This window comes from Vipera ursinii (genome assembly GCF_947247035.1).
Source record: "Vipera ursinii genome assembly, chromosome: 3".
NCBI lineage: Eukaryota > Metazoa > Chordata > Lepidosauria > Squamata > Viperidae > Vipera > Vipera ursinii.
In genome coordinates this window covers 146332139-146360082 of record NC_139516.1, presented here as the reverse complement: position 1 = coordinate 146360082, position 27944 = coordinate 146332139, and the positions used below count along the sequence as shown (strand labels likewise).

Sequence of the window (27944 nt, the reverse complement as noted above, 5' to 3'; positions counted from 1 at the left end):
CCCCACACTCTTTGTATAAAAGATCAAAGCAAGGCTCAGCGGGCAGCTAATCTGCAACGACCTGGTGGTGTATAGATATTTGTCTGAATAGCCTAATTGAGGAATCGTTACCAGACAACAAAACCACGGGCAGGAAAAAGCAAAAAAGAAAAAAAGAAGGAAGGAAAACCAAGTTGACCGGCCGGGGCTGTCAACACGTGTCAGCCGGCACCGTCTGTGCAAAGCCACCCGAAGTTCTCGCGGCAGCTGAGGGCGCTCTTGCCGCGAGAGAGGCTCTGCGGTGCGGGACTGCCGAGACGTGAGAAGGGGGAAAGAATTGCTCGCCGGGCTCTTTCCCAGCCGTACCATGTCCCTCTCTGCCCGCCCCGTCTACTACGGCGTTGTTTTCGCCTGGCATGTCTTTCTTTTCTACGCCGTCTCCCACAACTTTGCCAAACTGGAAAAGCCCGTCACGTCCACAGGCCGCTTCTACCAGTTGTTTGGCGGTCAGTGGAAATACCTGAGTTTTCTCTTTGTGGTAAGTATGCTAATGCGTTTCTCGCCCAGCTGACGGCCGGCCTCTTGAGCCTTGAGTTTGTATTTCCGGCTGCAAATAAGACCCCAACCTTCTTAAAAACAAACGCAACCATTTTGGGGGGAGTTGATTGCAACATCAATGCCCTGCCAGCAGATCATTAATTTTTTTAAAATGTAGTTCGCATTTATATGAGTTTATAACACCTGTATCAATGTAGTCTGTTTGGGAGTATTTGGGGAGGGGCAGGATATAGGCAGGCAATTTGTAGGGGTCCTATAGAAAATCCAGGAGTGTGAAACAGGCAGAAACGGCTGTATCCAAAGGACTGTTTTATGGGAGGTTCAGCTGTCCAGAAAACTTTCTACAAAAATGTCCTTGCCTTTTCCCAGATCTTTATAATGTATCTTTACATTTCTAAGGGAAGAAACATATAAGAAATTAAATCCAGATGTTTAAAAATATGCAATTATCAAGTTCAGATTCACCATACCTTGATATGCATTCAGTGAAAAGAAAGTATTGTGTAACTAGTTCTAGACGCTGATGAAAACGCTGGATGAAAGTTCATCAACTGATAGTATAAACTTTTTAATTATAGTATTTATAACTCATCCTGTTTCAGGGACATCTAAGATAACCATCTGGAATGATTCAATATTCATATTTTTGGAAAGTAAGTAAGTGCACTAGGTTATAGGAAAGTAGCCGGGTTTTTAACCTTGCACTACAATAAAATCTGTCAACATCAGCCAAACTAAATGGGAAAATTCAGTAATGGAGGGTGGGTAGCAAACTTCTTTTGAAATACATTGAAATTTCAGATGGGTAAATAAGTAAACCATCCTGGAGTTTCTGCAACAATGAGATAGGCAGTATATAAGTTAAACAAACAGCTTCACTCATAACCCAGTCTGCTTAGTTTGTGATTTCTCAAGAATGATCCTCTTATAATATACTTAAAATGAAGCAATGATGGTAAAGATGGAACTTCCCAAGATGGTTAAATTGACTTCTTTGATTTGAGAAAAGACAATATTTGTTATTGCTGGTTGAAACCCCTTATGGAGTTTTTTTTTGCATAAAACAGACAATGAACGTATGATTTATGGTTTAGATCAGACGTGTCAAACTCGTGACGTCACGTGACATGCAACGTATCGGGACAGTTTTGCCATTGCCAGCAATGGGGTGGGCATGGCTTCCGGATGATGCGTCCGGCCCATGGGCTGGCAGTTTGACACCCCTGGTTTAAATGATTACATAGGATAGATTATAGAAAGAAAAGAGACGTGTAACTTTAGAGAAAAAGATAAATTTATAATTATAACTGCTGTAAAGAAGATTGGAAGCCACTTCTTTGTAACTTTTCTTTTCTATTTTACTTTCCCCCTTTTCTCCCTTCTTGTACTTTTAGCTTTCTCTTTCACTTCTTTCTCTTTTTTCTTTGCTTTTATTAGTCTGTATTAACTTCTTTTAACTTTTTAAAATGTTTAATAAAATCATTTTTTTAAAAAAGAATGATCCTGCTGCAGCATATTGCATGTTGAAGATTTCATACATCATCAGTCAAGAATGTTTGCTTTTAACAAGGAAAAAAAGATGAACTATAGTTAGATATTGTATTATATTTGCTATAGATCATTTCTCTTGTTTATGTTTCTGTATATATAAAGCCATAATATCAAATTTATTCAGGTGGCTGAAGCAAAGAAACACAGTGCATTGCTCCAAGCATGTATAACTTCCAAATTGTTCATTGATGCATACAAATGTCCATGTGTGTCCCTACACCACAGGTCGGCAACCTGCGGCTCCGGAGCCGCATGCGGCTCTTTGAGCCGTCTCTTGCGGCTCCCAGCCGCCCGGTGCGCGCGCACCTCTTCCAACGGGCAGTGGTGCGCGCGCACCTCTCCAAATGGAGAGTGGCACCGCCCGTTTGGAGAGGTGCACGCGCACCTCCCCGAATGGGCGGAGGTGCGCGCGCACCTCCCCAAACCTTTGGAGAGGTGCGCGCGTACCTCCGCGCGAATGGGCAGCGGTGCCGCTCTTTCAGGAAGCCCGCCTCGGCCCGTCTGTGAAGCTGCCGAAAGCGGCAGCTTAGCAGACGGGCCGCGGCAGCTTCCGCAAAGAGCGGCGCCCCTGCCCATTCCGAGAGGTGCGCGCGCACCTCTCTGAACGACCGGAGGTGCGCGCGCACCTCCCCAAACCTTTGGGGAGGTGCGCGCGTACCTCCGCGCGAACGGGCAGCGGTGCCGCTCTTTCAGGAAGCTGCCGCTTTCGGCAGCTTCCTGAAAGAGCGGCGCCGCTGCCCCTTCGCTTTCGGCAGCTTCCTGAAAGAGCGGCGCTGCTGCCCCTTCGCACGGAGGTACGCGCGCACCTCCCCAAAGGTTTGGGGAGGTGCGCGCGCAACTCCGGTCGTTCGGAGAGGTGCGCGCGCACCTCTCGGAATGGGCAGGGGTGCCGCTCTTTGCGGAAGCTGCCGCGGCCCGTTTGCTAAGCTGCCGCTTTCGGCAGCTTCACAGACGGGCCGCGGCGGGCTTCCTGAAAGAGCGGCACCACTGCCCATTCGCGCGGAGGTACGCGCGCACCTCCGGTCGTTCGGAGAGGTGCGCGCGCACCTCTCGGAATGGGCAGGGGCGCCGCTCTTTGCGGAAGCTGCCACGGCCCGTCTGCAAAGCTGCCGAAAGCGGCAGCTTTGCAGACGGGCCGTCGCCATCGGGCAACCGGGAACCGGTTCCATCTCATTTTTTTAAAAATGGCAGCCGCGTGCGTCCGCGCATGCGCAAAAAACCTTTTTGCGCATGCGCGTGCATGGACACACGCACGCGGCTCCCTCTTTTTTTAATTTGTGATGGAACCGGTTCCCAGTGGCTCTTTTTCTTTTTTAGGTTGCCGACCCCTGCCCTACACCAAGATGCTGTGAGGATTAAGGGAACTCTAGGCACAATAAGAACGTGGTGGCTTAGTGGGTTAGGACGCTGAGCTTGTCAATCAGATGGTCGGCAGTTTGGCGGGTTGAATCCCGAGTGCCGTGTAACAGAGTGAGCGCCTGTTACTCATCCCAGCTTCTGCCAACCTAGCAGTTCGAAAGCACATAAAAATGCAAGTAGAAAAATAGGGACCACTATGGTGGGAAGGTAACAGTGTTCCGTGCACCTTTGGCGTCTAGTCATGCCGGCCACATGACCACGGAGACGTCCTCGGACAAGCGCTGGCTCTTTGGCTTTGAAACGGAGATGAGCACTGGCCCCTAGAGTTGGAAACGACTAGCACGCATGTGCGGGGGAATCTTTACGTTTACCTTAGGCACAATAACCTCTTTGGGCTGCAAGTTTCTGGACCCATGCCTGTGTTTTTGACTTGAATACTGCCTTACTAGAAGCCTTATATATGGATGGGGCTGGTGATTTGATGAGATAATTTAAAGTGGTCACCACATTTGCTGCTTCTTAACCCTATCTGTCTAGATAGGGTGGCAGGGATCTGTCCAATTTTCCTTCTGGTATATAGATATTTTATGGCCAACTCCATCCATTTTTTATGTTTCCATCATGACAGCTTTTTTGTGAGAGTCACCCTGATATGTTTCCAAGACGCCAAAAATATTCCAAAAGTTGCCTTCCTGTTACATGAAGGAAAGTAAAATAAATACAATAATGACTGTATTCCCAGCATAATGTATTTGTAACTTTAATGTATTTGTGTCAAATTGGTACTTTTGGTACAATATCTGGGATATAATTGAAGAGCTAGCCTAGAGATTTTTAATACTTGAGGCAAACAAACAAGATGGTACTCTCCTATCCTCCAATGAGCTTGGGTAAGATGATTGGACTGTCATTGAATATTACTTCAAAGCTGTAGAAGTAATAAACCAATATGTAATGCTCAATAAATCCCGTGGCAAGTCAGATTCAGCAGAAAGGAATGACATGGATGGTTAAGAGGAACCAATGAGAGATTAGCTCTCCTCTGTTCTATTATTTGGTATCTCAAGCAGTTGCATCATTCTATCAAATGTAGGCTTGGTCTTGTATAATGTTTTGTGATGCATTTCCATTTGGACTGTTCAAATGATAAAGGCTTCAGTTGAATTTAAAAAAAGGGGATTTAATTGAATCCCATTGAAGTAGAATGCAAGACTGATGCATCAATTCATTTTTTTATTGTTTATTGAACTGCTCTGCTTTGATGATTCAATTTGCTGTTTTTTCAGAATACTGGTTTGGATTGTTCTGATCTATCAGATCCAAGCAATCTGATTTTCTGGAGAAAAACAGTATTGCTAATCAGAATAATACTGCACAACTTCACAGGGTCTTAGATATTATGAAATAACTTTTTTGTATTAAAATTCCTCCCAGAGTAGAATCCATATTACTTCTTTTAGGTGATTTTCTTCTTGTAATGACTGGATATTTGCACATTCAATTGCCTTCTCTTATTTAAGTTCATTAAATGAGGCAGTTTATCACCCAAACTAATTCATTAAAACATTTCCAGCAAGAAAAATATATTTAGCCTGAAAACTATTCTCTAAAGCATAAGAATACAGTTTGGTGAGATACAGTATGTACAACTTACCTTTGTATGATCAACTGCTCATTAGATGTAATTAATTTAGGTTTTACAGGTTATTTTCTATGGGATCTCCTTGCTGACCAGTACGTTCATATTAATGAAGAAACAAAGAATTGCCACAATCATGATGTCCTTTAAAGACTTGATCTTTAGTAGTTTGGTTTTTCCATTTTCCACAGTAAGTTGCAATAATATTTATCAGTGCAAAATTAAATGTGTTATGAATTAGATAATTATTTGGATAAACAATAATTTGATTTTAAGTTAATTCCTAGTATTATGCTAGGAGCGAATTATAGCTGTTACCCAGTTTAGTATACTCTTCCTAAATGTCTGTAGAGGTCATGGGAAGGAGTACATCGTTTTGAAGATAACAGAAAAGTTATTGTAGGCAGAACCCAATTCTTGAGTGATGAACCCACATCCTGTCGTCCTGGAAATGTTTCTTTTAAAATGGAAGCTTTGTTGATGTGGACGATTTGATAATTACAAGCAGAAAATAAATATAGTGATTTCTTTGCTGATAGATATAGGTACTATAAGCTGTCTAGAAAAGTCGCTGATAGCGTTGGGGAGAGGCAATAGTTATGACATAGGAAAAAGTGTCTGAGAAGTCAGGTTTGGGCTGCTAGGTACTAAGATAGGTGTCAAAGAGTACCAAGGTACCATTCTCAAAAATGCTACCTGCTCCTTTTGCAGGACCAGAGTAGTTCAGGGATTTCAGTGCATGTAGGAGACAACAAGAGGAGTTTAGATTTAGACAGAAGACAGAAAAAAGGTTGAAAAAGGTTCATACCAACAACATTTGAAAAAAAACCCGTAACAGGTAGAATTTTCTCTACCAATTCCAGATGTCTTCTAGCCAGATTTGGTGGTGGTCATCACCCTCCCATTTCAGAAATAATTGATCCAAATAGTTGCCATTTTAAAAACTTGCTCCAGTATCCTTTGTGATGGTAAATGTAGATAGTTTTGCTATTTATTATTGTTTGATACTATTGATAACTACCACTGCTTTATGAAGGACAAGGGACGGATGGAGGAGGATAGGTGGATGGATGGATGGATGGATGGATGGATGGATGGATGGATGGATGGACGGACATTGTAAGATAGGTAGGTAAACATTTATTGTAAACTCAGTCAATCAACACTTTCCTTATTTGTTTTTTTCTAGTTTGTGAATGTTTCATTTTGGAGTATATACCTCTATGATCGGGAACTTATTTACCCAAAATCTATGAGTTCAGGTGTTCCTGAATGGATAAATCATGGAATGGTGAGTAAAAAGAAAAAAGCTGAATATAATAAATACAGTCAGAATAAGCTATGCATTTTATTCCAGATAATTATTCAGATTTAGGTTCATTTCTTTTCATAGTCAAATCAAATCTTCTCTGCCATAGCTACTGGCTATTGATTCTTAATTCAGGATGATGACAACAATACATGCCATAACCACCTCTCTCCAATTTGTACACCATGTGTACAAAATGTGTAACACTGGGATGTTATAGAAATCAATTTCCATCAGCTGGAAAACTGGCTCTGAGGAAGATAATCAGTGAGAATGGGTAGAATACTAAAACGTACATTTTGACTTCTGAATTGGACTGGTCTAGGCCTGTTGTAGCTTTAGCAGTTTTAGTAGGCAATATACTTCGGCAGCTGAAGTATTAGACTCGCACTACTATTAGAATGAGATTTAAATCACTTATTCTGGAAGCTTACTTGGTTATTGGGGATAATCATTTTCTCAAAGGCGTTACAATGAAGTTATTTTCATGTGTCAGAATACAGTATAAACATAAGAAATAATAAAATAATCTTTAAGCTGGTTTAGTTACACAGAGGCCAGAGTAATGTTAAAATTTTTGATGGGATATACTGAAGAGTGGAACCTTTTGCGGGTACTGAGAACCTTTTGCGGGTTCAATGATCCAAGTCTTGTATCTTCTGATACTGGAAGCAGCTTGCTATTGTACCAGTATTACCAATACCTTTTTAATAACAAAAGAAAAACCGAGAAAATAGAACATCCCAGTTGTGCAGTTGGCACTAAACAGTGAGTGGAATGGCAAGATTCCTTTTTAATGAAACAAGGGGTCGACTGGATCAGCCCTCTTTGGAGGATGTTGAGGAATTTAATTATTGCCAGCTTTCTTTGGAGGGATTGGGATCCCTTTTTATGTTATTTATATTGGAAAGGAAATGTCCACTGACATCACTGGAAAATGGGAGCAGATGCAACCCAAAGAATTTAGAATTCATGAATAAGTCATAGGAGGCTTTTTTTCAGAAATAGAATGAAATCCCTCAAAAAGCAAATTATGCAATATTAATTATTCAATTTATCCAAGGAGCTAGAGGGTGGATTCCTTTGGCTATCATATACTTATTTCATACTTTAAGAACAAATGCACAATAGTACTAAAAGCCCATTCTAAACAGCAAGCTGGGGGGAAAAAACATTAGAAAAGTCAAAACACTACTACATTGCTCAAGAACTTGTCTCTTTTAATATTGAGTATTTGAGGCTTCCCAGAAATGCATTGCCAAAAGCCAATGAAAGAAGAAAGCAGATGTTCTGACAGACACCAATCTTTCTCAAGGATTGATTTTATTTTGTTGACTAATGATTTCTTTTTGAGAACTAAAAAAGTGAAGATATGTGCAAGAACTATTTCAGACCACAGTCCAGTTTGGTTGGAGATTGATAAGGAGAAAAGAGACAGGCGCTCGTGGCGCGTAAATGAGAACTTGTTTAGAGACCAGAGAAATGTGGAAGAATGTAAACAGCGGATGAAGGATTTTTTTGAGATTAATATGAATAAGGGTACCTCTATGGATATGGTTTGGGATGCTAGTAAGGCCTATATGAGAGGTGTGTTGATATATATGAATAATAGACGTAGACGTGTAGTGGAAACCAGAAGGAAAGAACTGGAGAATGAAATAAAGGAAAAAGAAAGGGCTTTGATTTTGAATCCAGGGGACGTGAAGATTAAAGAGGCTATTAGGCTGTTAAGAGGACAATTTGATAAATTAATGGCAGACCAAGTGGCAACCAATCTGCGGTTTGCTAGGCATAATACTTTTTGCAACGCTAATAAACCAGGCAGATGGTTAGCCTATAGACTGAGGAAGAAACAAAGGGCCTCTAATATAGACAAGATTGAATATAAAGGAAGGGTCGTGTTTCAACAGAATCTTATTAAGGATGCTTTTGTGGATTTTTATTCGAAATTATATACCAAAGAGGAAATTGAGGTAAAAGACATTGATAAATATTTGGAGAATGCTAATATTCCGGTCCTTACGCAAGCACAAAGAGAGGGGATTAACCAACTGATCACAGAAGAAGAAATCCTTACAGCAATTAAGGATTTGAAGGTTGATAAGGCGCCCGGTACAGATGGCTTGTCTGCGGCTTTTTATAAAAATTTACAATTTGAGATGATAAAACCGTTAAAGGAACTGTTCCAGACAATCCAGAGGGGGGGAAAGGTGCCACCGTCTTGGAGAACAGCTTTTATCTCATTGATTCCGAAGGAAGATCAGGATGCTACTCAAGTTAAAAATTACAGACCGATTTCGCTTTTAAATACAGATTATAAGATATTTGCTAAGGTTTTGGCTAATAGACTGATGAGGGTTCTGCAACAGGTGATTTATGGGGATCAAACGGGGTTTATTAGTGGTAGGCAAATGAAAAATAATGTTAGACATATAGTTGATGTGTTAGAGTATTTGGAAAGGCACAACCAGATCTCTGCAGCGCTAATCTTTTTAGATGCTGAAAAGGCTTTTGATCAATTGAATTGGCAATTTCTGTTGAGAATGTTAGATAAAATGGATTTTGGGGAAAATTTCTTACAGCCGATTAGGGCATTATATCAAAAGCAAACTGCCCGAATCATAGTTAACAATAGTCTGACGGCAGTATGTAATATTGAGAAGGGTACAAGGCAAGGATGTCCGTTATCGCCCTTGTTATTTGTATTAACTTTAGAGATATTATTGAACAAGATTCGGAATTCGGAAAAAATTAAGGGGATACAAGTTGGAGATCAGGACTATAGATTGAGAGCATTTGCAGATGATCTGGTTGTTACAGTGACCCAGCCAGAGAACTCTGTTGTGGACCTGATAGAGATAATAACACAATATGGGAAGGTTTCTGGATTTAAAGTAAACATACAGAAAACTAAAATTTTGGCTAGAAACATGACAGTTTCACAGAAGGCCTTCTTGGAAGGATTAACTGGATTTGAGATTGTTAAAAGGGTTAAATATTTGGGGGTAATTTTGTCGCCCTCGAATACAAAGCTATATAAAAATAATTATGAAAAATTGTGGGGGAAAATTCAAAAAGAATTGGAGAGTTGGCAAAAATTACAATTGACTTTGTTGGGACGGATTGCAGCAGTGAAAATGAATGTCCTGCCCAAATTTTTATTTTTATTCCAAATGATACCGATTCTTAAGAAAGACTCTAATTTGGAGGAATGGCAGCGTGGTATCAATAAATTTGTGTGGGCAGGGAAAAAGCCACGAGTTAAACTTAAGATTATGCAGGATATTCGTGAGAGAGGTGGCCTTAAATTGCCTAATTTTAAATTATATTATGAAGCTGCTGCATTAGTAGGAATAAGTGATTGGATCAATTTGACGCAATCGAGGTTATTAAATCTTGAGGGCCATGATTTGTTGTTTGGCTGGCATGCATATTTGTTGTATGATAAGAAGGTAGGTACTGTGTTTAGGACGCATATTTTAAGACAGGCATTGCTGAGAGTTTGGAAGAAGTATAGACATAAGCTAAGTTGTAAGATACCATTGTGGGCAATTCCAAAACACGCAATAGAAAATATACATGCTGGTTTCAAACACGATGAGACTACCTACAAGGAAATTTTAAGTTTGGAAAGGAATGTTTGGTGCTTGAAATCATATAGCTTCTTGCGAGAAGAGAAGGTTGTTCAAACATGGTTTCAATATACTCAGTTACGGGCCAGGTGGAAAGAAGACCAGAAAATTGGATTTGCAACGATTGATGAAAATCTGATAAAGCAAATTAGAAATCAGGGACCTGCACATATTAAACGGATATATCTTGCATTGATAGAGATTGATTCAGAAACAGAGCTTGTTAAGGACTGTATGATAAAATGGGCCCAAAATATCCAGGAAGTTATTACAATGGACATGTGGGAGAAGATCTGGGTGAGGAATGTGAAATTTACTCAAGCTCAAAATTTAAGAGAGAATTTTTATAAGATGTTTTATAGATGGCATTTAGATCCTAAAAAGCTTGCAAGTATGTATCCGAATTATCAGCCTAAGTGTTGGAGGTGCGGGGTTGAAGATGCAACATATTTTCACATATGGTGGACATGTAAAAAGGTTAAGGCCTTTTGGATTAAAATTTGGTGGAATATACAGAAGATCTTTAAAAGGAGGATAAAGTTTTGTCCGCAATTTTTTTTGTTGGGAATAATTGTTGATGCTACAGTGGTGGACTCCAAGTTGATGCTGAATTTAGTCACGGCAGCAAGACTTTTGATAGGACAATATTGGAAGAAAGAGGAGCTGCCGACTATAGAAGAATGGACTTTAAAGGTTTCCGACCTGGCAGAGATGGCGAAGATATCGGCTTATTTGAAAGATCACTCGCAAGAACGTTATATTATGGAATGGAGAAAGTGGATTGAGTTTATCCAGAATAAGTATAGGGTTAAGAAGTTTTATCTAGCATTCGAATAAGTCTTCTTTCGTGTTTTTTCTTTTCTTTTCCTATTTTTTTTTTATATATATTTAATAATGTTAAGTTTTGTTTGTTCTTATATAAGTTAGAGAGTCATGGTTTTTAGAATTTATGGTTGTTAGTATATGGTTGCTTATGATTGCTTTTATATATATATACCTTGTATTTAGCTCTGGGAAGTCCGGGGGGGGAGGGGGGTGGGGGGGAGGGAGGGGAGGGAAGAGGGAGGGGGGAAGGGGGGAGGGAAGAGGTAGGGGGGAGGTAGGGAGGGGAGGGTGGAGGGGGATGGGGGTTTTTAATGGAAAATTGTATTGTAAAACTTTTCAATAAAAAAAAAAAAAAAAAGAAAGCAGATATTCTTGGGAAGTTATCTTCTGCATTCATTTTTTCCCATCAAAATGCACTAACAAATCTAAAATACGCTCACATACCCAGAAATATTGCCAAAAAGAGTAGTGAAGAGATGGCTTTAGGACTTACGGCATTGGTATTATTCCTGCGATCCACAGATCAGCTTCCCCTGTAAGAATGAATGATAGAATCTGGGGTGCTACATCTGGATAGTGCAATACTATTCTGTTCTGTACCAGCCTGCTACCGGCCTTGCAGAAAAGGCAGGGACAACCCCTTTTACAAGAAGGCAAGAGGCTGGAATTACGCCTGCCAAATTTATTGCTACAAAAACAAACGGAACAAGACAAACCAAGAAACAGGAGCTTTAGAAACAGGAACTATCCAAGCGGTTGCCTTCAGCAAACCAGCCCTCCCACACATTCCCCTTATATAGAGTTCAGGGCGTGGCTTCTCTTTGCCTCCTTCCGAGGAGCCCCATTGCCTTCCTCTGTTTACTCCTAATTGACTGCCTCCTGCGTCGGGCGTCCTTGAACAGGGCCAGCTGTGGGTCATCTTCATCCACGCTGTCAGGCTCACACAGCTGGGTCTCCGTGGTGACCAAGTGGGAGGGGCCTGGCTGAGGGCTCTCATCAGCAAGATCTTCAACCCCCTCAGCAAGATCTTCAACACCCCCCTCCTCCTCCTCTGAGTCGTCCGACCCAACTGCCGAACCCACAGGCTGACCCTGAATCACAACATATTCATCTTCACAATCAATTCATGAATGCCAATCATTTTCTACTGTTTCCTCCATTTTTCTATCCCACGTGTTGGTTGTGGCAACAGTGCTTCCTCCAGCAAGCCACCATCTCCTTCCTTTCCAAAAACATTTTACAATTAATTTAATTTTTCCCCCCAAGAAGAGGATATATCGCGAGATTCAGAATGTCTTTGTTTTCATAATCTGCAGTGGCTGTTTTGTATCTAGTTACCCTAGTGCAGTCTTCCTTCTCAAATGTTTGGCTAATTTTTTTAAGAATACCTTTTCTTCCCTTGATTGTCTTTTGATACAGGATAACGACAAACCTACAACAAGGATAAACAAAGACAAATACTAAAGACAATTAGTAATTAACAAATAAAACCAAACAGAAGCAAGAAATAGAAGGGAAACAAACTTTTCCCCAAATTAATATAACCCAAAGAATTAAAAATATCAGTACTAAATATTTATGTGATCAGAAATGAAAAAAATGTTTCATGGTATTTTACAACAATAGGTTAGTATTTTAAATGTTTTGTTGAAAGAAAAATCTTCAGGTCCGGTTCCAAGCTGGGAGTAAACAAAATGGAGGCTGCTTGGAAAGAAGGTTCTTGTTTATTGAGTTGCCAGAAACTTCAGTGACACAGCATGTTTCTGAGGTGGATGATAAAATGGAGCTGGGAGTTGGTGGGTTTTTATACCTTTTTGGGATTTTGTATTTGGAGTTGTTCCTATTTGAGGTTGTTCCTCTGTCATGTATTTTGACCTGAGCTTTTGATATTCTAATGGTGGTGGGTTAATTCCTATTACGTCCTAAAGGCCATATTCCTGTCCTTAGGAGTCTTTGTATTTCTAAACCCATCAGCTCAAACCTTCCCTGGGGCTATGGCTGAAGGCATTTTGCTTATGAATAGGTGGCCCCAAATCTAAAAGCTGGCCTGCTCAGTTTCTGCCTGGGGAAACTTGGGCAGAAAAGCCTTTTAAGAATTTTTCCTCCATTATTCGTTTGGGGAAATATAATTTTCTGCCTTTTCCAATATTTCCCCAAATATTTCCTTCTCTAGGAGGGTGGGTGGGTGCTGACTTCCAACAGTTTTATTATCCTTTTCTAGTTGGTAATAATATGTATTTTTTTGTAAACCAGTGGTTGGAGGCCTCAGGTATGGAGGGTACCGGATTGAGCATGGCTACTATTATGTTTGTATTGGAAGCACCTATTCAAGGCACTTCTAGGTTGAAAGAATTACCCAGTGACATCACCGTTGCCCAGGGGATGCACGAGAAGGCTCCTTTCACGCCAAGGCTACTTATTTATTCACGGCATTCGTATGCTTTTAAACTGCTGGGTGAGCGGGAACTGGGACAAATTGACAGGAGCCCATTCTGTCACACGGCTGGCTGTTGGGTTTTGAGCAAGGCTAACATAATAAATTAAAAACGTGGCATGAAGCCAAGTTTGTCAAATGAGGTTTCAGAAAATTCTGTGGTAGCTCCTTGAAAATAATTACAGTTAAGGTTGAGCATCGTCAGTTTCTCCAGAAATGCCAATTGACAAGTCAGCCAATCTAGCCCAATAAATGGTGAGTTTGATGCATTCCCCTTTCCTCTGTAATAGGCACCATAGATATCCCAGAGCCTTTCAGTTGTTTGGAAAGCTGTGATAGAAAAATCTTAGAAACACTGCTTTCTCTCCCAGAATTAAACATACAACAAAATGCTATTTTTAACCACTAATAATAACGGTAATAATTTGATAACCAGTAATTTGATATAATGCTGGTGTAGAAGATTGGACACAGCTTAAATTGGACAGTTCAGGTTATGATTCCAAGTTACCTGCCTGTATATGAGATAAAAAGACAAGCAGTAACAGAGCTCAGGTAATCTTGGATTTACAACCATTAATGGAGCCCAAAATTTCCATTGCTAAGCAAGGCAGTTGTTGGTGAGTTTTGCCCCATGTCCCAACCTTTCTTGCTGCAGATGTTGAGTGAATTGTGGCAGTTGTTAAGTTAGTAATATGCTTTTTAAGTGAATACTTCAACTGGCAAAAAGTTGAATCCACTTGCACTATACTATCCTTATTGCCAGTCCCTCTGTTGCCTCTGTTCTCAGTCACTGCATTCACCTATTTCCTCCAAGGCAATAAAGCTTAATAGATTTTATATTATGTAAAACTTGCTCTTAGGTAATATCCGAATAAGGAAGAAAACACTACCTTAACACTGATACAGTTAAGGATAACTTAAGTCTGTCTCGCATACAGACTGGAAAAAAGATGGAAGACAACCTCATGGGTTAAGACAGATACCGCCAGGACATTAGGTACAAGTGGAAATGAGAAAGATCCAAAGTCTGCATCCTAAAATACCCCGCAGCATTATGACAGACATGCAGATGCAGATAGTCTTTATTTAGTGTCCACAACTGGGACCGGCAACTTGGTTGTTAAGCAAAGCAGTCACTATGCAAAATTGCAATGGTGCTTATGGTCTTACTTCAGCTTTCCTTTGCTTTACAAAGCGGCAAAGGTTGTAAATGTGTAAAGTTACTTTTTCAACATGATAATAACTGAAGAGTTGCTAAATGAGGAAGTCGCTAAACAAGGACTACCTTCAGTGGTGGGATTCAAATATGAGAACAACCGGTTCGCTGTGTGGATACCGCTTCCGGAAGTCCTTTCTGGGCCTGGGCAACAAAAAAATTAGCTACTGGTTCTGCCGAACTGGAGCGAACCGACTGAATCCCACCACTGACTACCTTGTACCATCAATGCAAAAAAAATCAAACTTTAAAGTCTTCCCTTAGGAGTAACACAGCAGTCTGTCTTTGAAGAAAATGTTAAATCTTCTGCTCAAGTATTTCACTGCACATAAATTGAATCTGTTATTATCATTTCGTACAACCTCAGAGCAGCAGGTACTGAATTAAGCAAACCTTTTTAATGAATAAGTAAATAATACCTCTGTTATGATATAAATAAATAAAAGCAAGGTAATGCAAGAGTTCATCCTGAAAGAAAGTGTCTATGGGCAACTGAGGTAAATTTCTTTGTGGGTTTTGTTTATTTATAGCGAGATGCCTTGTTTAGATCAGGTTTTCCCTTCTCTGTTTTATTATCAGGAGGAGTATCCCAGTATGAGAATCATTTTCTCTTTTTGGTTTTTTCATTTGTTACAAGTAAATGAAAAAAAAATGATAATGAAAACTGTAAAAATGAGTCACCATTTTTATCAACCCTCAAAGATTGATGACAATTGAGGCATAATTACGAAGATTTGCTTTTTAAACAGTTTTTTTTAATCTGCTCAAAATACAAAGCTTGCATTTATTTGAATGAATGGTAAATTAAACAATGTTATCATGGAAATGAAGTTAATTGCTTTTAATGGCTCATGGTGTGTAATTTGACTAAAGTTATATTAAAAATTGCTATGAGAAGGGACCAGTTTCCAGAGAGGAAAACAAAATGCATTTAAAGGGCTTTCAACTTGCTTTGAGCCGCAGTATATGGTCCATTACTAATGTCATTTCTACAGTCAGTTTTCTATTGTCTAGCAAAAGAGGAGAGCTAATTAAAAGCCACTGGCAAATAGAAAACTTTGCAATAAGTGGCCAATCATGCAATGATTGTGGTCTTGGGCTGTATCAACGTTAATCACTGTGAACTAATTTGCCATTGTAAACTGCATTGTTCTTTCACTTTATACTGTTAAGAATGGATAAAACCAAAATGAGGCAAACTTAAATGATTTTTTTAAAAAAAATTCTTGACCAGCTCAGTTTTAGCATCCAGAAACCTTTTGTTTATTTAGTTTTATACATACCATTCAACCCTTTCCGATGTTCCTTATGCAGGGCTTTTTTTATCATAGAACGCTCAGAACGGAGTTCCGGCACCTTTTTTGGATGGAACCTTGTAGGGTAGGCAAGGCGGGTTGTATGACGTGTGAGTTCCGGCACCTTTTTCTTTTACAAAAAAAGCACTGTCCTTATGTATACGTATAGTAATGATACAACATATACCTGATGGGTTAAAGTGAGGTCAGAAATAAAGAAGGGACTGTAGAATCTAGAAACATGTTTTTGGTGACTTCATAGATTCACTTGTGCACACATTTCTTGGCAAACAGTGACGGTTTGCTGTTTTCTTCTGGGATTATTTAATTCTCATCCAAATACTAACCAGGCTCAACATGACTTTGCTTCTGAATCAAGGTAAGCCTGGTCAGTTGCTGCCATCTGGAGGTTTCAGATAGAAGAATTACAAACTTTTTAAAAGGTACATTTCTTCTTTCAGAAGGATTTTTATTCTACAATTGCCGTACCATATTCGTAGCGTTATCCTTAGAACCCAGAGGACTACAACTTCTCTTTGAAACTCTCCCAACTTCCTTCCTTTAGCTTTCCATTTAAAAAAAAACACATTACGGAGGGAAAGATGGAAGAGCTCCACATTTATTTATCTTTTTGTTGGTACCTCTACAGATTCTGTGGAATATCTCTGCTGCCTGTCGGGCTAGCCACACTTCCCTATATCCTTGCCACTTAACTTGAAAATATAACTCTGTGCTACTAGGCGGATTGTACTTTTAATTTTTCGCATTACAAATTCAGTTTGTCTAAAGCACTGTCTTTTTTCCAGCACACTTTGGCATTTCCTTTGGCCTTGATAGAAATTATTGTTAACGCTCATCAGTATTCATCAATGGGTAAAAGCCTCAGCATCTTAGGAATGGCTGCACTGAGCTATCAACTTTGGTAAGTTTCTGAAAATGTAGAAATAAAGGGGTTTGTGTTTACATGATGTTTAGCAAAAAGCAAGGAAACAATTTTTTCCCTCATCTAATTGAATATTCAGCCTGAGTATCCGCAACGGATGCAACTTCTTTCTCTCCCTCCTGCAAGGAAAAAAAAATTATCCTCAAATGCAGCTAGAGTGAACTCTGATCTGACCTTGAGGGACCTTGGAACTGCGTTATACAGCTAAGTCACACAAGGGGATAATCAACTCCTAAACTTATTCAGATTGTTCATGGCTTGGTGATCTTATTGCTATTCCATAGTACCAGTTTGCACAAATCACTGCCTGTGCAAGTTTTGCTTTTTCAAACTTTCCTCAAAACTTCTGTTTCAAACCAAAGATGGGATACACCTCCTGCTCCTCTTTGTGTTGTACAATTATACTGTACCATCTAGCATCTACAGCAGACATGTCAAACACAAGGCCCGCGAAGTGGTTTCATGTGGCCCACGAAGCCATCCTGGAAACAGTGAGGGAACGGCCCCCACTGCCTTGGCCCTGGCTCAGAGACCCTCCTTCTGCCAGAGACCCTCAGATCTGTCCCACTCCTGCCCAGGCCCCCATAGGCACCCTTAATGCAAACGTTGTAGAGCTGGCCACGCCCACCCAGTAGGCCATACGCACTCTAGCCACGCCCACCCAGTAGGCCACGCCCACCCTGGCCATACCCACCCGGCCCCCTGAGGGCAACTGCAATGCTGATGCGGCCCTCAATGAAATTGAGTTCGACAACCCTGATCTACAGCAAACATAGCTTAATTGTGGCAGTTGTAATTTATGGAAGGTAGCATATTCCCAACCCTGCTTCAAACAGAAAGCTTACATGAGTTTCCTTGAACATAGTACCCATCAGACATATTGAACTACAACTTCCTTACAGCCCTAGAAGGAGGAGAGAGAGACTAGCCTAGCAATGCTAGTTGCTATTTAGATATCTGGTGCTTTTAGCCAGCCTAACAGTTGCTTCCGGAAGCAGATACTGGACAGCGGAATAATATGATGTAATAATAGGTGACAGAGCTGTGTCTTACCATCAGCCTGCTTTGCATCTCCTCAGATGTATTGGGTCATTCCCAGATTTGAAATGCTGGTTGGCTTCTGTATCTAAAATTAGGTGCTAACATTATCATCTCCTTTTCTCTTGGTATCAGATATATTAGAACAGCTCTATTTTCACTGTTATTTCTGAGTAACAGACAGGGACACAAACAGGGAAGTAAAGAAAGGAAAAGCCCCACAGAATGTTTCCCAAAGTTGCCCCTGAATTATAAAAAAAACATGGAACAGAAAAAGAAAACGATCACATACATAAAAAGGCAAATTGTGAAATAAAGGGAGGGGCAAGCTTTTGTGGTACAGGTGCTCTGGAAGCTCACAGTGGGATCACTCACAAAACAGCTATCAAGATATTCTCAAAACACTCAGTCATCAGAATGGGGGCCTAGTCTACCAGAATGTCATCTGTAACCTTAGTGGGACTATTACGGCACCCAAAGGCATTCCTGTAAATACATTTTTAAGCTAGAAGCTGATGCTTTGCTTTGCAGCATGAAGCTTCCTATTTAAACTTCTTTTCACTGAATGAATGCATAGAGAAATGAAGTGGGAGGGGTATACAAGAAGTCCTTGAGTTACAACTATAATGGAACCTGCCCGTTATAGGTGAAGGTTGGGAGGATGTTAAGTGAATCATATTAGGTGAATGAGCCCCCATCCTGGCTCTCCCCAATGCATTTGTTCAATGAATGTGTGGGTCATTAATTGCGAATGGAGTTTCTTGGGTTGGGAAGACCACGGGGCCTAGTGTTTGAAAGGTAACTGAGTGATCGTTGACAGGCGGGTGGGACCTGGCAGGGCAGGATAGGGGAAAATAGGTGGGGATGCCTTGTTGCAGCATCTCTGTAGTCGGTTGTAAAGGTGAATGAACACAAGGTTGCTGCAACATACGTAACTTCAGGGCTGGGTCGTAAGTACTTTGTGGCAGAGGGGGAGGTCTGTCATAACTTTGAACTGTCGCTAAATGACCCGTCATAACTTCCTCTATCAAGGGACCCTTCTAGGAGTAATTTGATGCCTGGAAGCATCTTATTGCTTTGCTCTAATGTGGAGTACACTTATTCATTTTATTTAATTCATTTCAAGAAAAAATTAACTTTAAAATTAAAATTAATTGGCCCCGCCCCATGCTTTGTCCTGAGCCTGCCTTCAAAAAAGATAAAACTGCAGACAGGAAGATTTGGATCTCTGACATAAACCATGTCCTGAATTTAAAATACGAAAGCCTTTCAAGGAATCTGTCTGCCTCTTTCCCACAGTGGAAGGCCTATTCTTGCATAGACATATCAGGCCAATTTCCTAAAAGCGTATATGAGCAATGGGGAAAAAAACACTTTACCTCTTTCTGCAAATGTAACACACACTTGGGCTCTAAACATGCACAGGATTGTGTTATTAGCTAAATGCACGATTTTAAACTCATCAAAGACATTTGCATTTTATTTCCCATTTCCTATCACCGTGATGCTTCTGTACAGTTTCTTAAAGTTATTGTTTATTTTTATCTCTAAAATTTATTTCATGAATATTTTCAATTCAGTTACTACATTCACTAGACCTCTCCAGTAACAGGGAGCAGCAGTAGGAAGGATGTTGTGTGATGTCACATGAGTGACAGTGTAGAATTGCAGGCCTTTGTATGTATAGTGTGGATGTTTATCCTGAGGAAGGCTTAGTGCAGGGGTCTTCAAACTTGGCCCTTTTATGACTTGTGGACTTCAACTCCCAGAATTCCTCAGCCAGGCACACTGGCTGAGGAATTCTGGGAGTTGCAAGTCCACAAGTCATAAAAGGGCCATATTTAAAGACCCCTGGCTTACTGAATCAAAAGGATCACACATCCCATGGCATTGAGGATGAGTTGATCTCATGCTCAGTGAGGTCATTGCCTCTTTGGAAGTCTTTCTGGCAGAAAGGTAAGAATATAAACTCTGTATTGGATGGATGGACAGATGGATGACAGTTGCACAAGCCTAGACAGTTGATGTACTGATCCTTGGGTTAATCATTATTAGAATATTCTAACTATAATTAAACTTGAACCAATTGATCATGTTTGTTTCATAATGAGATATCCTAACTGAAAAAAATTAACTCCCTTTCTAGGGTCCTGTACTATTTTGCTAAAACAGGCAAATGGTTATATCCAATCTTCAAGTTTTTAAGTCCACTTGGCATCATAGTGTTTACAGGAATTGGTGTTGTCACCCTTTTGTTTTACTACATGTTAGGAAGATTTCTCAACCGCATGATTTGGGGTGAGTCTAATCTTGCAAAGAAATCCTTCAAAGTTATAAGTACACACTTGATTATGTTTTCCAGATTTCTGTCCATTTGTCATCGTTTTTCAGATATAGCTTGATTTGTACATTCATTTACTTCACCAAACCTTTCTCTCTCTTTTTTTTTCTCCTGAGAGGGTTCATTCATTCCTCAATTCAAATTTTTAATGAGAAAATGAGACTTTAAAAAAATAGCAAGCTATGATAAATATACTCCTCACAGTACAGGAAACATTCCTGTACTGTATATTACCTAGCCAGTGAAAATAAGACTGCTAGGCTGAATAAATGGGCTAATTAGCATAAAACTAGAATGTTATGAGGTCTAGATTAGAGTCTCCTGCTGTTTCCCACCAGAGAGATACTCTGGGAAAGTAGTTTAATTCTCAGCCAAGTGTTGCCTATTTGTGGGTAACAAAAAGTCCATTTTCTAGCAAATGGTTTCTTTTGCTGCAGGCTCAATTCTCTATTTGTATATAATACTAAGCCAGGATTTGTTGAGCAATTCTTACTGATATTGTTCCCTAGATATAATGGGTGGGTTCACATCATGCTAAACCAATCAAATGTTTAGTACTCCATTCAGCAGCCATGTTGAGAAGTGAGCAGAGGTAAGAATATATATCCAGGGCTTTTTTCCTCATAGAACGCTCAGAACGGAGTTCCGGCACCTTTTTGGGATGGAACCTTGTAGGGTAGGCAAGGCGGGTTGTACGACATGTGTGAGTTCCGGCACCTTTTTCTTTTACAAAAAAAGCACTGTATATATCTATTTACTAAGTCCCATTTCCACAATTTTATCTTTTTCATTACATATGAAAGTCAGCAGCACTACCAAATTTTGTTCAGCAGCTGTCATTTGCTGATTCTTAAGGTAGTGACTCCTCTTTGGCATACAGCCAGGCACACTGGCTGAGGAATTCTGAGAGTTGCAAGTCCACAAGACATATGTTTAAATCTTCACTTTTTTCATTTTTTTCCTATTTTTGTTTAACTTCTCATGCCTTTCTACAGGTGACACAGTTCCAGTGGTTGATGTTTACAAGAAGAAAAGCAAATGAAAAGCTGAGGGTGTCATCCCAAGATCTAGATATATGATGAAACTAAGAAAATTGCTATGAAATCTCTCTGTATAAAAATATTTATAAAAATAAATTATTTAGAATAAAAAGTTCTGCCAGCAGAGATGAACAGAGATCCAGGAAACATGTGGACCACTATGAAGGAAGTATTGCCGTTGGCTAGAGAATTCAAATTGTTATGTAGGATGATCAGAACCCACTGAGAGATAAATATAATACCGATGACTAACATGATTTTGTCACCCAAGTGTATTGAGGCTAAATTCTAATTTTTCATTCAACTGCAATTATAAAATTATTTAGATACATTTATAGCCATATTCTTTATTCAACAAGCGCCTGTATAAATTACTAGACTGTAACTGAACAAAACACCCCAAGTCAGTCATGTATTTTTTTTAATGATAATTGGCTTTCTGTAATATGAAATCTGAGACTATAAAATGCTCAGTGGTAAATAATAGATAAGAGCCTAGTAAGGCAGCTGAGGCCCACAAAAATAGCTAGAATGAATTAGGATTATTTTGAGGATAATATGGAATAACATTTGATCTTCCTCTTGACCTCTTTAGATGAGCCCAAGCTACAAATACAATAATTTAGGAATTTGTATACAGGTAGTACTCATTTAATGACAGTAATTAAGACCCAAATTTCTACTGCTAAGTGATGAGGTCATAAAGAATGATGTCGTGTGACTGCATTGCTTAGCAATGGCAATCCAACCAGTTGCCATGTTTACCAAAGACTGTCCAGGTTGTTAAGTAAGAACAGTGATCTCACATGATCAGGACTTCTAACTTCCTACCAGCTCCTCCACTGACTTTGCTTGTGTGGAAGCCAACTAGAAAGGTTGGACATCACAACTGTATCACGGGGTGATAATTCAACAACTGGAAATCTTGGCTGGTTGCCAAGCACCCAGATCACAATCATGTGACAGCAGAAATGCTGTGGCAGCCAGCATTCTTGAGGACCGGTCACTGAGCACCATCATACATTATAATGCTTGCTGAACAAGTGGTTATTGAATGAGAACTATATATTCCTTAAAAAAAACAACACATAAAACTATCCAGGAATTCAAAGCCATTGAACTTGGAATGGGGGTGCGTGGTATAAATCAACAAGATAGGCCTGAAATAAACTCTTACTTGTAATTAATACATGTGCTATAAATAAGTTAATGAATAGTTCTTGTATTTTGCATAATTCTAGAGAATGAATAAGAAAGCTGGAGCTTATTTCTAATTATTACGTTATGTATTTACTTTTAGATCCTGAGTAAGATCAGTTTCAGTTAATTTACAGAAAATAAATTGTGACTAGGTCTAACTTTTAAAAATTAAAGAGTGATAAATCAACTAAAATCAAACCGAAGTGTAGTGCAGTGTATTCCCATATAAAACATTTCGAAATAATTTTGCCGTGGTGCCACAGTGGTTAGAATGCAGTAAAAAGGTAAAGGTAAAGTTTCCCCCGCACATGCGTGCTAGTCGTTTCCGACTCTAGGGGCCGGTGCCCATCTCCGTTTCAAAGCCGAAGAGCCAGCACTTGCCCGAGGACGTCTCCGTGGTCATGTGGCCGGCATGACAAGACGCCAAAGGCGCACAGAATGCTGTTACCTTCCCACCGGAGTGGTCCCTATTTTTCTACTTGCATTTTTACGTGCTTTGGAACTGCTAGGTTGGCAGAAGCTGGGACGAGTAACAGGCGCTCACTCTGTTATGCGGCACTCGGGATTCGACCCGCCAAACTGCCGACCTTCTGATCGACAAGCTCAGCGTCCTAACCCACTGAGCCACCGCGTCCCTTTTGCAGCCTAATTGCAGCCTAATTCTGCTGACAGCCAGGGGTTCAATCCTCACCTGCTCAAGGTTGACTCACCCTTCCATCCTTCTGAGGTTGGTAAAATGAGGATCCAGATTATTGGGGGCAATATGCTGACTCTGTAAACTGCTTAGAAATGGCTGTAAAGCACTGTGAGGTGGTATATAAGTCTAAGTGCTATTGCTATTTATGCAGGATCTATAACAGTGAAAGCACTCAACTGCCTTTTAACTGTAGAAAACTGTTTTATTCACAGGAGGCTGAGTGTGCTAATAATGCCTGAACAATAAACATCACAATACAGGTAGTCCTCATTTCATGACCTAACGGAGACTGGCAAATCCCTCACTAAGTGAAGCAATTGCTAAATGGGAAATCATGTGAACATATGTTTTTCTGGCTTGGCAGACTTGAAGAATACTAAGTTTCATGCCTTCAAGTTTTCCTTTGCCTCTTAACCATTGCCTTTGGAATGCTCAAGTGCCTGGTTATTGTCTTGTACACTCGGAAAGCAATGCAATCACAAGGGCAGCCTATGGCTGGGAACCACCAGCACATTACACAAAGAGCTTATTCTCTTGAAATCTCTTCCTCTCCAACCTCTCTGCTGTGGTAAGAAAGGGGGAAGGAACCATAGGTCAAGGACATGACAACTCATACTGATGTAATGGTGATCACATGACAGACGGATGCTGCAAAAGCCGTATATTGGCCATAAAATTATATTTCAACATCATTGTAACACTGAATGGTTGCTAAATGGGTGGTTAATAAGTGAGGACTACCTATAAAAGTTGAGCAATTGCAGCTCTTTTAGAGAGGAATGAAGTAATCGGATGATTATCAATCGGATGAGCAAACTATAGGTTGAGTTTGCAATGTGTGTGAACAAGACTTCTTATGTTTTCCTTGAAAATAATTATTTATTGAAATTTAGATGAAAGATAATTTTTATGTGCACCTTAAATGTATAAATATTATGGCTCCACCTCCCCAGTATTTAGTTTTTTGAAAATTAAATTAAATTAACTTTAAGGCTTTTCAAGTCTTGATTATTTTGGCCATTATTTTTGCACCTTTTCCAGTTATATAAACTTGGTTGCTTTCCAGCTGAAACAAAGTTTTAGAGGAATCCCATGTAAATGAGCACATTCTTAGTTTATTCACAGGTCTAAAAGCTCCTCATATTCTCTTTTGTCAACTATCTGCATAAAGGTATATGTTTAAAAAAAAGTGATTCAGGAACAACTGTTTAGCACCATCTATTGGTAAAATGTTGACATTACTTTTAAAGCAGTCTGTCAGCCCATAATTAGCACTGTTTACACCTACATGTTCTGCCAACCTAGCAGTTCGAAAGCACGTAAAAATGCAAGTAGAAAAATAGAGACCACTATGGTGGGAAGGTAACAGCGTTCCGTGCGCCTTTGGTGTCTAGTCATGCCGGCCACATGACCACGGAGACGTCCTCGGACAAGCGCTGGCTCTTCGGCTTTGAAATGGAGATGAGCACCGACCCCTAGAGTTGGAAACGACTAGCACGCATGTGCGGGGAAACCTTTACCTTTACCTTTACACCTACATGATTATTTATCCTGAAGCCCAGTATCCATAACCAGGAGCAAGTAGATTTATTTGATTGTTTGTTTGTATCCCACTTTTATTATTTTTACGAGTAACTCAAGGTAGCAAGAGGGACGCGGTGGCTCAGTGGGTTAGGATGCTGAGCTTGTCGATCAGAAGGTCGGCAGTTTTGCGGGTCGAATCCCGAGTGCTGCGTAACAGAGTGAGCGCCTGTTACTCGTCCCAGCTTCTGCCAACCTAGCAGTTCCAAAGCACGTAAAAATGCAAGTAGAAAAATAGGGACCACTGTGGTGGGAAGGTAACAGCGTTCCGTGAGCCTTTTGCGTCTAGTCATGCCGGCCACATGTCCACGGAGACATCCTCAGACAAGCGCTGGCTCTTCAGTTTTGAAACGGAGATGAGCACCGGCCCCTAGAGTTGGAAACAACTAGCACGCATGTGCGGGGGAACCTTTACCTTTACCTTTACAAGGTAGCAAACATATCCAACACAGCTTCCGCCTCCTATTTTCCCCACAACAACAATCCTGTAAGGTGAAATGGGCTGAGAGGAAGTGCCCAAGGTCACCCAGCTGGCTTTCACAGATTAAGGTGAGATTTGAACTATCGACCTCCTGCTTTCTAGCCCGGTGCCTTAACTACTTCTAGACCGAACAGTATGCTAACAAGAGTTGGAACATGGGAGGGAGAAATTGCATCTAGAAAACTTCAGCGCCTCACCCTTTAAATTAGAGGTCCCCAACCTTTTGTGCACCAGGGAGAGAGGTTTTACCATGGAACAGAGGTTGTGTGGTTTTGTGTGCTGCCTGCATCTCGCAGATGAGGCTTTGCTTGCTTGTGTGGACCGGTTGCTGGCATACCACAGACCGGTACTGGTCCACGGACCGGGGGTTGGGGACCCCTGCTTTAAATGATGGAAGAAAATGTTTCATTCCAGTGAAAGTTGACTTCCTAATAATCTCATGGACACATCCGTATAGCTTTCTTGGCAGGTCACATAGAAATCTTTTTCCACGTGGCATGGTTCTCTTCTAGGATATTGTTCAATATCCCAAATTATAGGCCTGGAATGCCCTAGTGGTCTCCCACCCAATTATTAAACCAGCTCTGACACTGCTTAGCTTCTCAAATCCAGTCAAGGCTGCTGCTGAGAGCTATTCTCATTAATTTTTCATATTTTTTTTTATTTTTAAACAATCCTAGAAATAGGTTTTTGGCTAAACTATTCAAATTCCTTGAGTTCTGATACTTTTCTACTGCAATGTTAGGCAAAATTTGATAGTAACAATTATATTCGAAGAGTATAAATATACCTTATGAGTTTCCCATCTCTCTTTTATTTTCTTTCTTATGACTAGGTTGTTGGAGTTTAAGACCTCAGTATGTAAAAAGAAAAGCCTAGACATCTATTAAAATAGTCATCTTTAAGGAGGATGCAGTTCTATTAGAATAGGCAGGGAAATCTGCATCCATTCATTTTATTTAGGCTTAAAAAGGGAACCGTTTTTTAGATTGTGACTATTATTCATAGAGTTCTTTTGGTTAGCATTTTGAATTATTGTTTTTCATACATTTTTATTAGGGCTGCCAAATCTCTGTTGAGCATAGGGTGCCTCTTCAGTGGGAAGGTAATGGCATCCCGTGCATCTCGGTGAATAGTCATGCTGGCCAAATGACCATAGAAACATGTTCAGACAACACTAGCTCCCTAGACTAAGAAATGAAGATGAGCCCCACCCCTTAGATAGGAGACAATTGGACAGGAGAAACCTTTACAAAGATTTTACCTTTTGTATACCTCACTAAACAGGGATGTGGTGGCTCAGTGGGTTAGGACGCTGAGCCTGTCGATCAGAAGGTCGGCAGTTTGGCGGGTCGAATCCCGAGTGCCGCGTAACAGAGTGAGCGCCTGTTACTTGTCCCAGCTTCTGCCAACCTAGCAGTTCGAAAGCACGTAAAAATGCAAGTAGAAAAATAGGGACCACTACGGTGGGAAGGTAACAGCGTTCCGCGCGCCTTTGGCGTCTAGTCATGCCGGCCACATGACCACAGAGATGTCCTCGGACAAACACTGGCTCTTCAGCTTTGAAACGGAGATGAGCACCGGCCCCTAGAGTCGAAAACAACTAGCACGCATGTGCGGGGGAAACTTTACCTTTACCTTTTATACCTCACTAAACGAAGACTTCTTTTAACCTGGCATAAAACACCATCTTGACTTGCCTTTTCATACATTAATTAAAAAAAAATCTGCACGCTAATCTTTCTGCATTGTACCAATATTTCTGTGCAAATGCTTGAAGTATAAATTCTTTTAAATGGTTGTGGTCAGTAGTTTTTAACTTTGTGCCACAACATCACAGAGTTAGATTGGAAAGTAATGTCAAACTCTTACCTGGTAGTCCTAGAGGACAGGATGTGCTTTCCCATCTAACAAATTGTTCTGTGCCATTTAATCGACAAAAACTTTATTCTACTGAATTGATCAGCTACTTAATTTGGTTGAACTTTTGGATCAAAAAGTAAGATATGCCCCGATAAGAAACATGCCCTCTATTCTAAGCAACTACACATTCTCAGTTCTTCCTTGATGCCAGTAAGTGAACAATGGTCCTTGTGCGTGGCTCAAAGGACTGCCAAAACCAATATTTGGTGCTACTGTGTGTGTGCTCCCACTCCTGGCTCAGCGACAAGCCTTGAAAACAAAACAGCTTCTAGAGCAGGGGGTTGCTTTGTATGGAGGCTATTATGCATCTTAACTGGCACACAAAGTTTTAAAAATATCAGGGACAATTATTCAAAGAAGGAGGTGGAGAAGTGAAAAATAAAAATCAGTGGGAAGTTATAAATAAATGTTTATTTTAACTAAGACAAATCAGATTGGAAAGGGCAGTCAGAATGCTTTGCAGTATTTTACTTAAAAGAATTCTGCTCATTTTGCTCAAGTACACAAATGCAGCAAATGCATTCAACCTGTGCTAATAAGTGAGTAAGTAATAATATAAATAAATCATTTGTTCCCCCTGCAAATATTAGCATGCATTTGCAAGTCTGCTGGTAAGCCATACATTAAAACTATTATTATTGCCTCAGATCGGAATAAACACCTGAAAGACTTTTTCTATTCAGTAATTGTATTTCTAGTTTCTCTTTATGTCATGTGTTTATTAATAGATTACTGCATTGTTCAAAAGTACGTAATAAGAGTCTTTCTGAATGACATGTTTGCTTCAGAAAGCAAGGTTTGACTCACTTAAGTCATTCATCCTTTAATCTGAATGTTCATTTCCAGTGGAAAAAGGAGGATTGTCCTCCAAATATGTCATATATGTAAGGCATCTTCCTG

The 27944-nt window shown here is 40.2% G+C and overlaps 1 protein-coding gene across 2 annotated transcripts; it reads left to right on the top strand.

Moving 5' to 3' along the window:
- The first annotated feature begins 21 nt into the window (after positions 1–21).
- On the top strand, positions 22–22310 carry ADTRP (androgen dependent TFPI regulating protein). 2 transcript variants are annotated; one of them, XM_083359950.1, is made up of 6 exons: positions 22–517; positions 5142–5276; positions 6276–6377; positions 16607–16722; positions 19928–20079; positions 21118–22310. In XM_083359950.1, exons 1-6 carry the CDS (start codon positions 347–349, stop codon positions 21162–21164), a joined length of 723 nt encoding a protein of 240 aa, XP_083216076.1. In that variant the 5' UTR covers positions 22–346; the 3' UTR covers positions 21165–22310. The 2 variants fall into 2 exon arrangements, with proteins under 2 accessions (XP_083216076.1, XP_083216077.1); XM_083359951.1 differs by lacking the exon at positions 19928–20079.
- The last annotated feature ends 5634 nt before the right edge of the window (positions 22311–27944 follow it).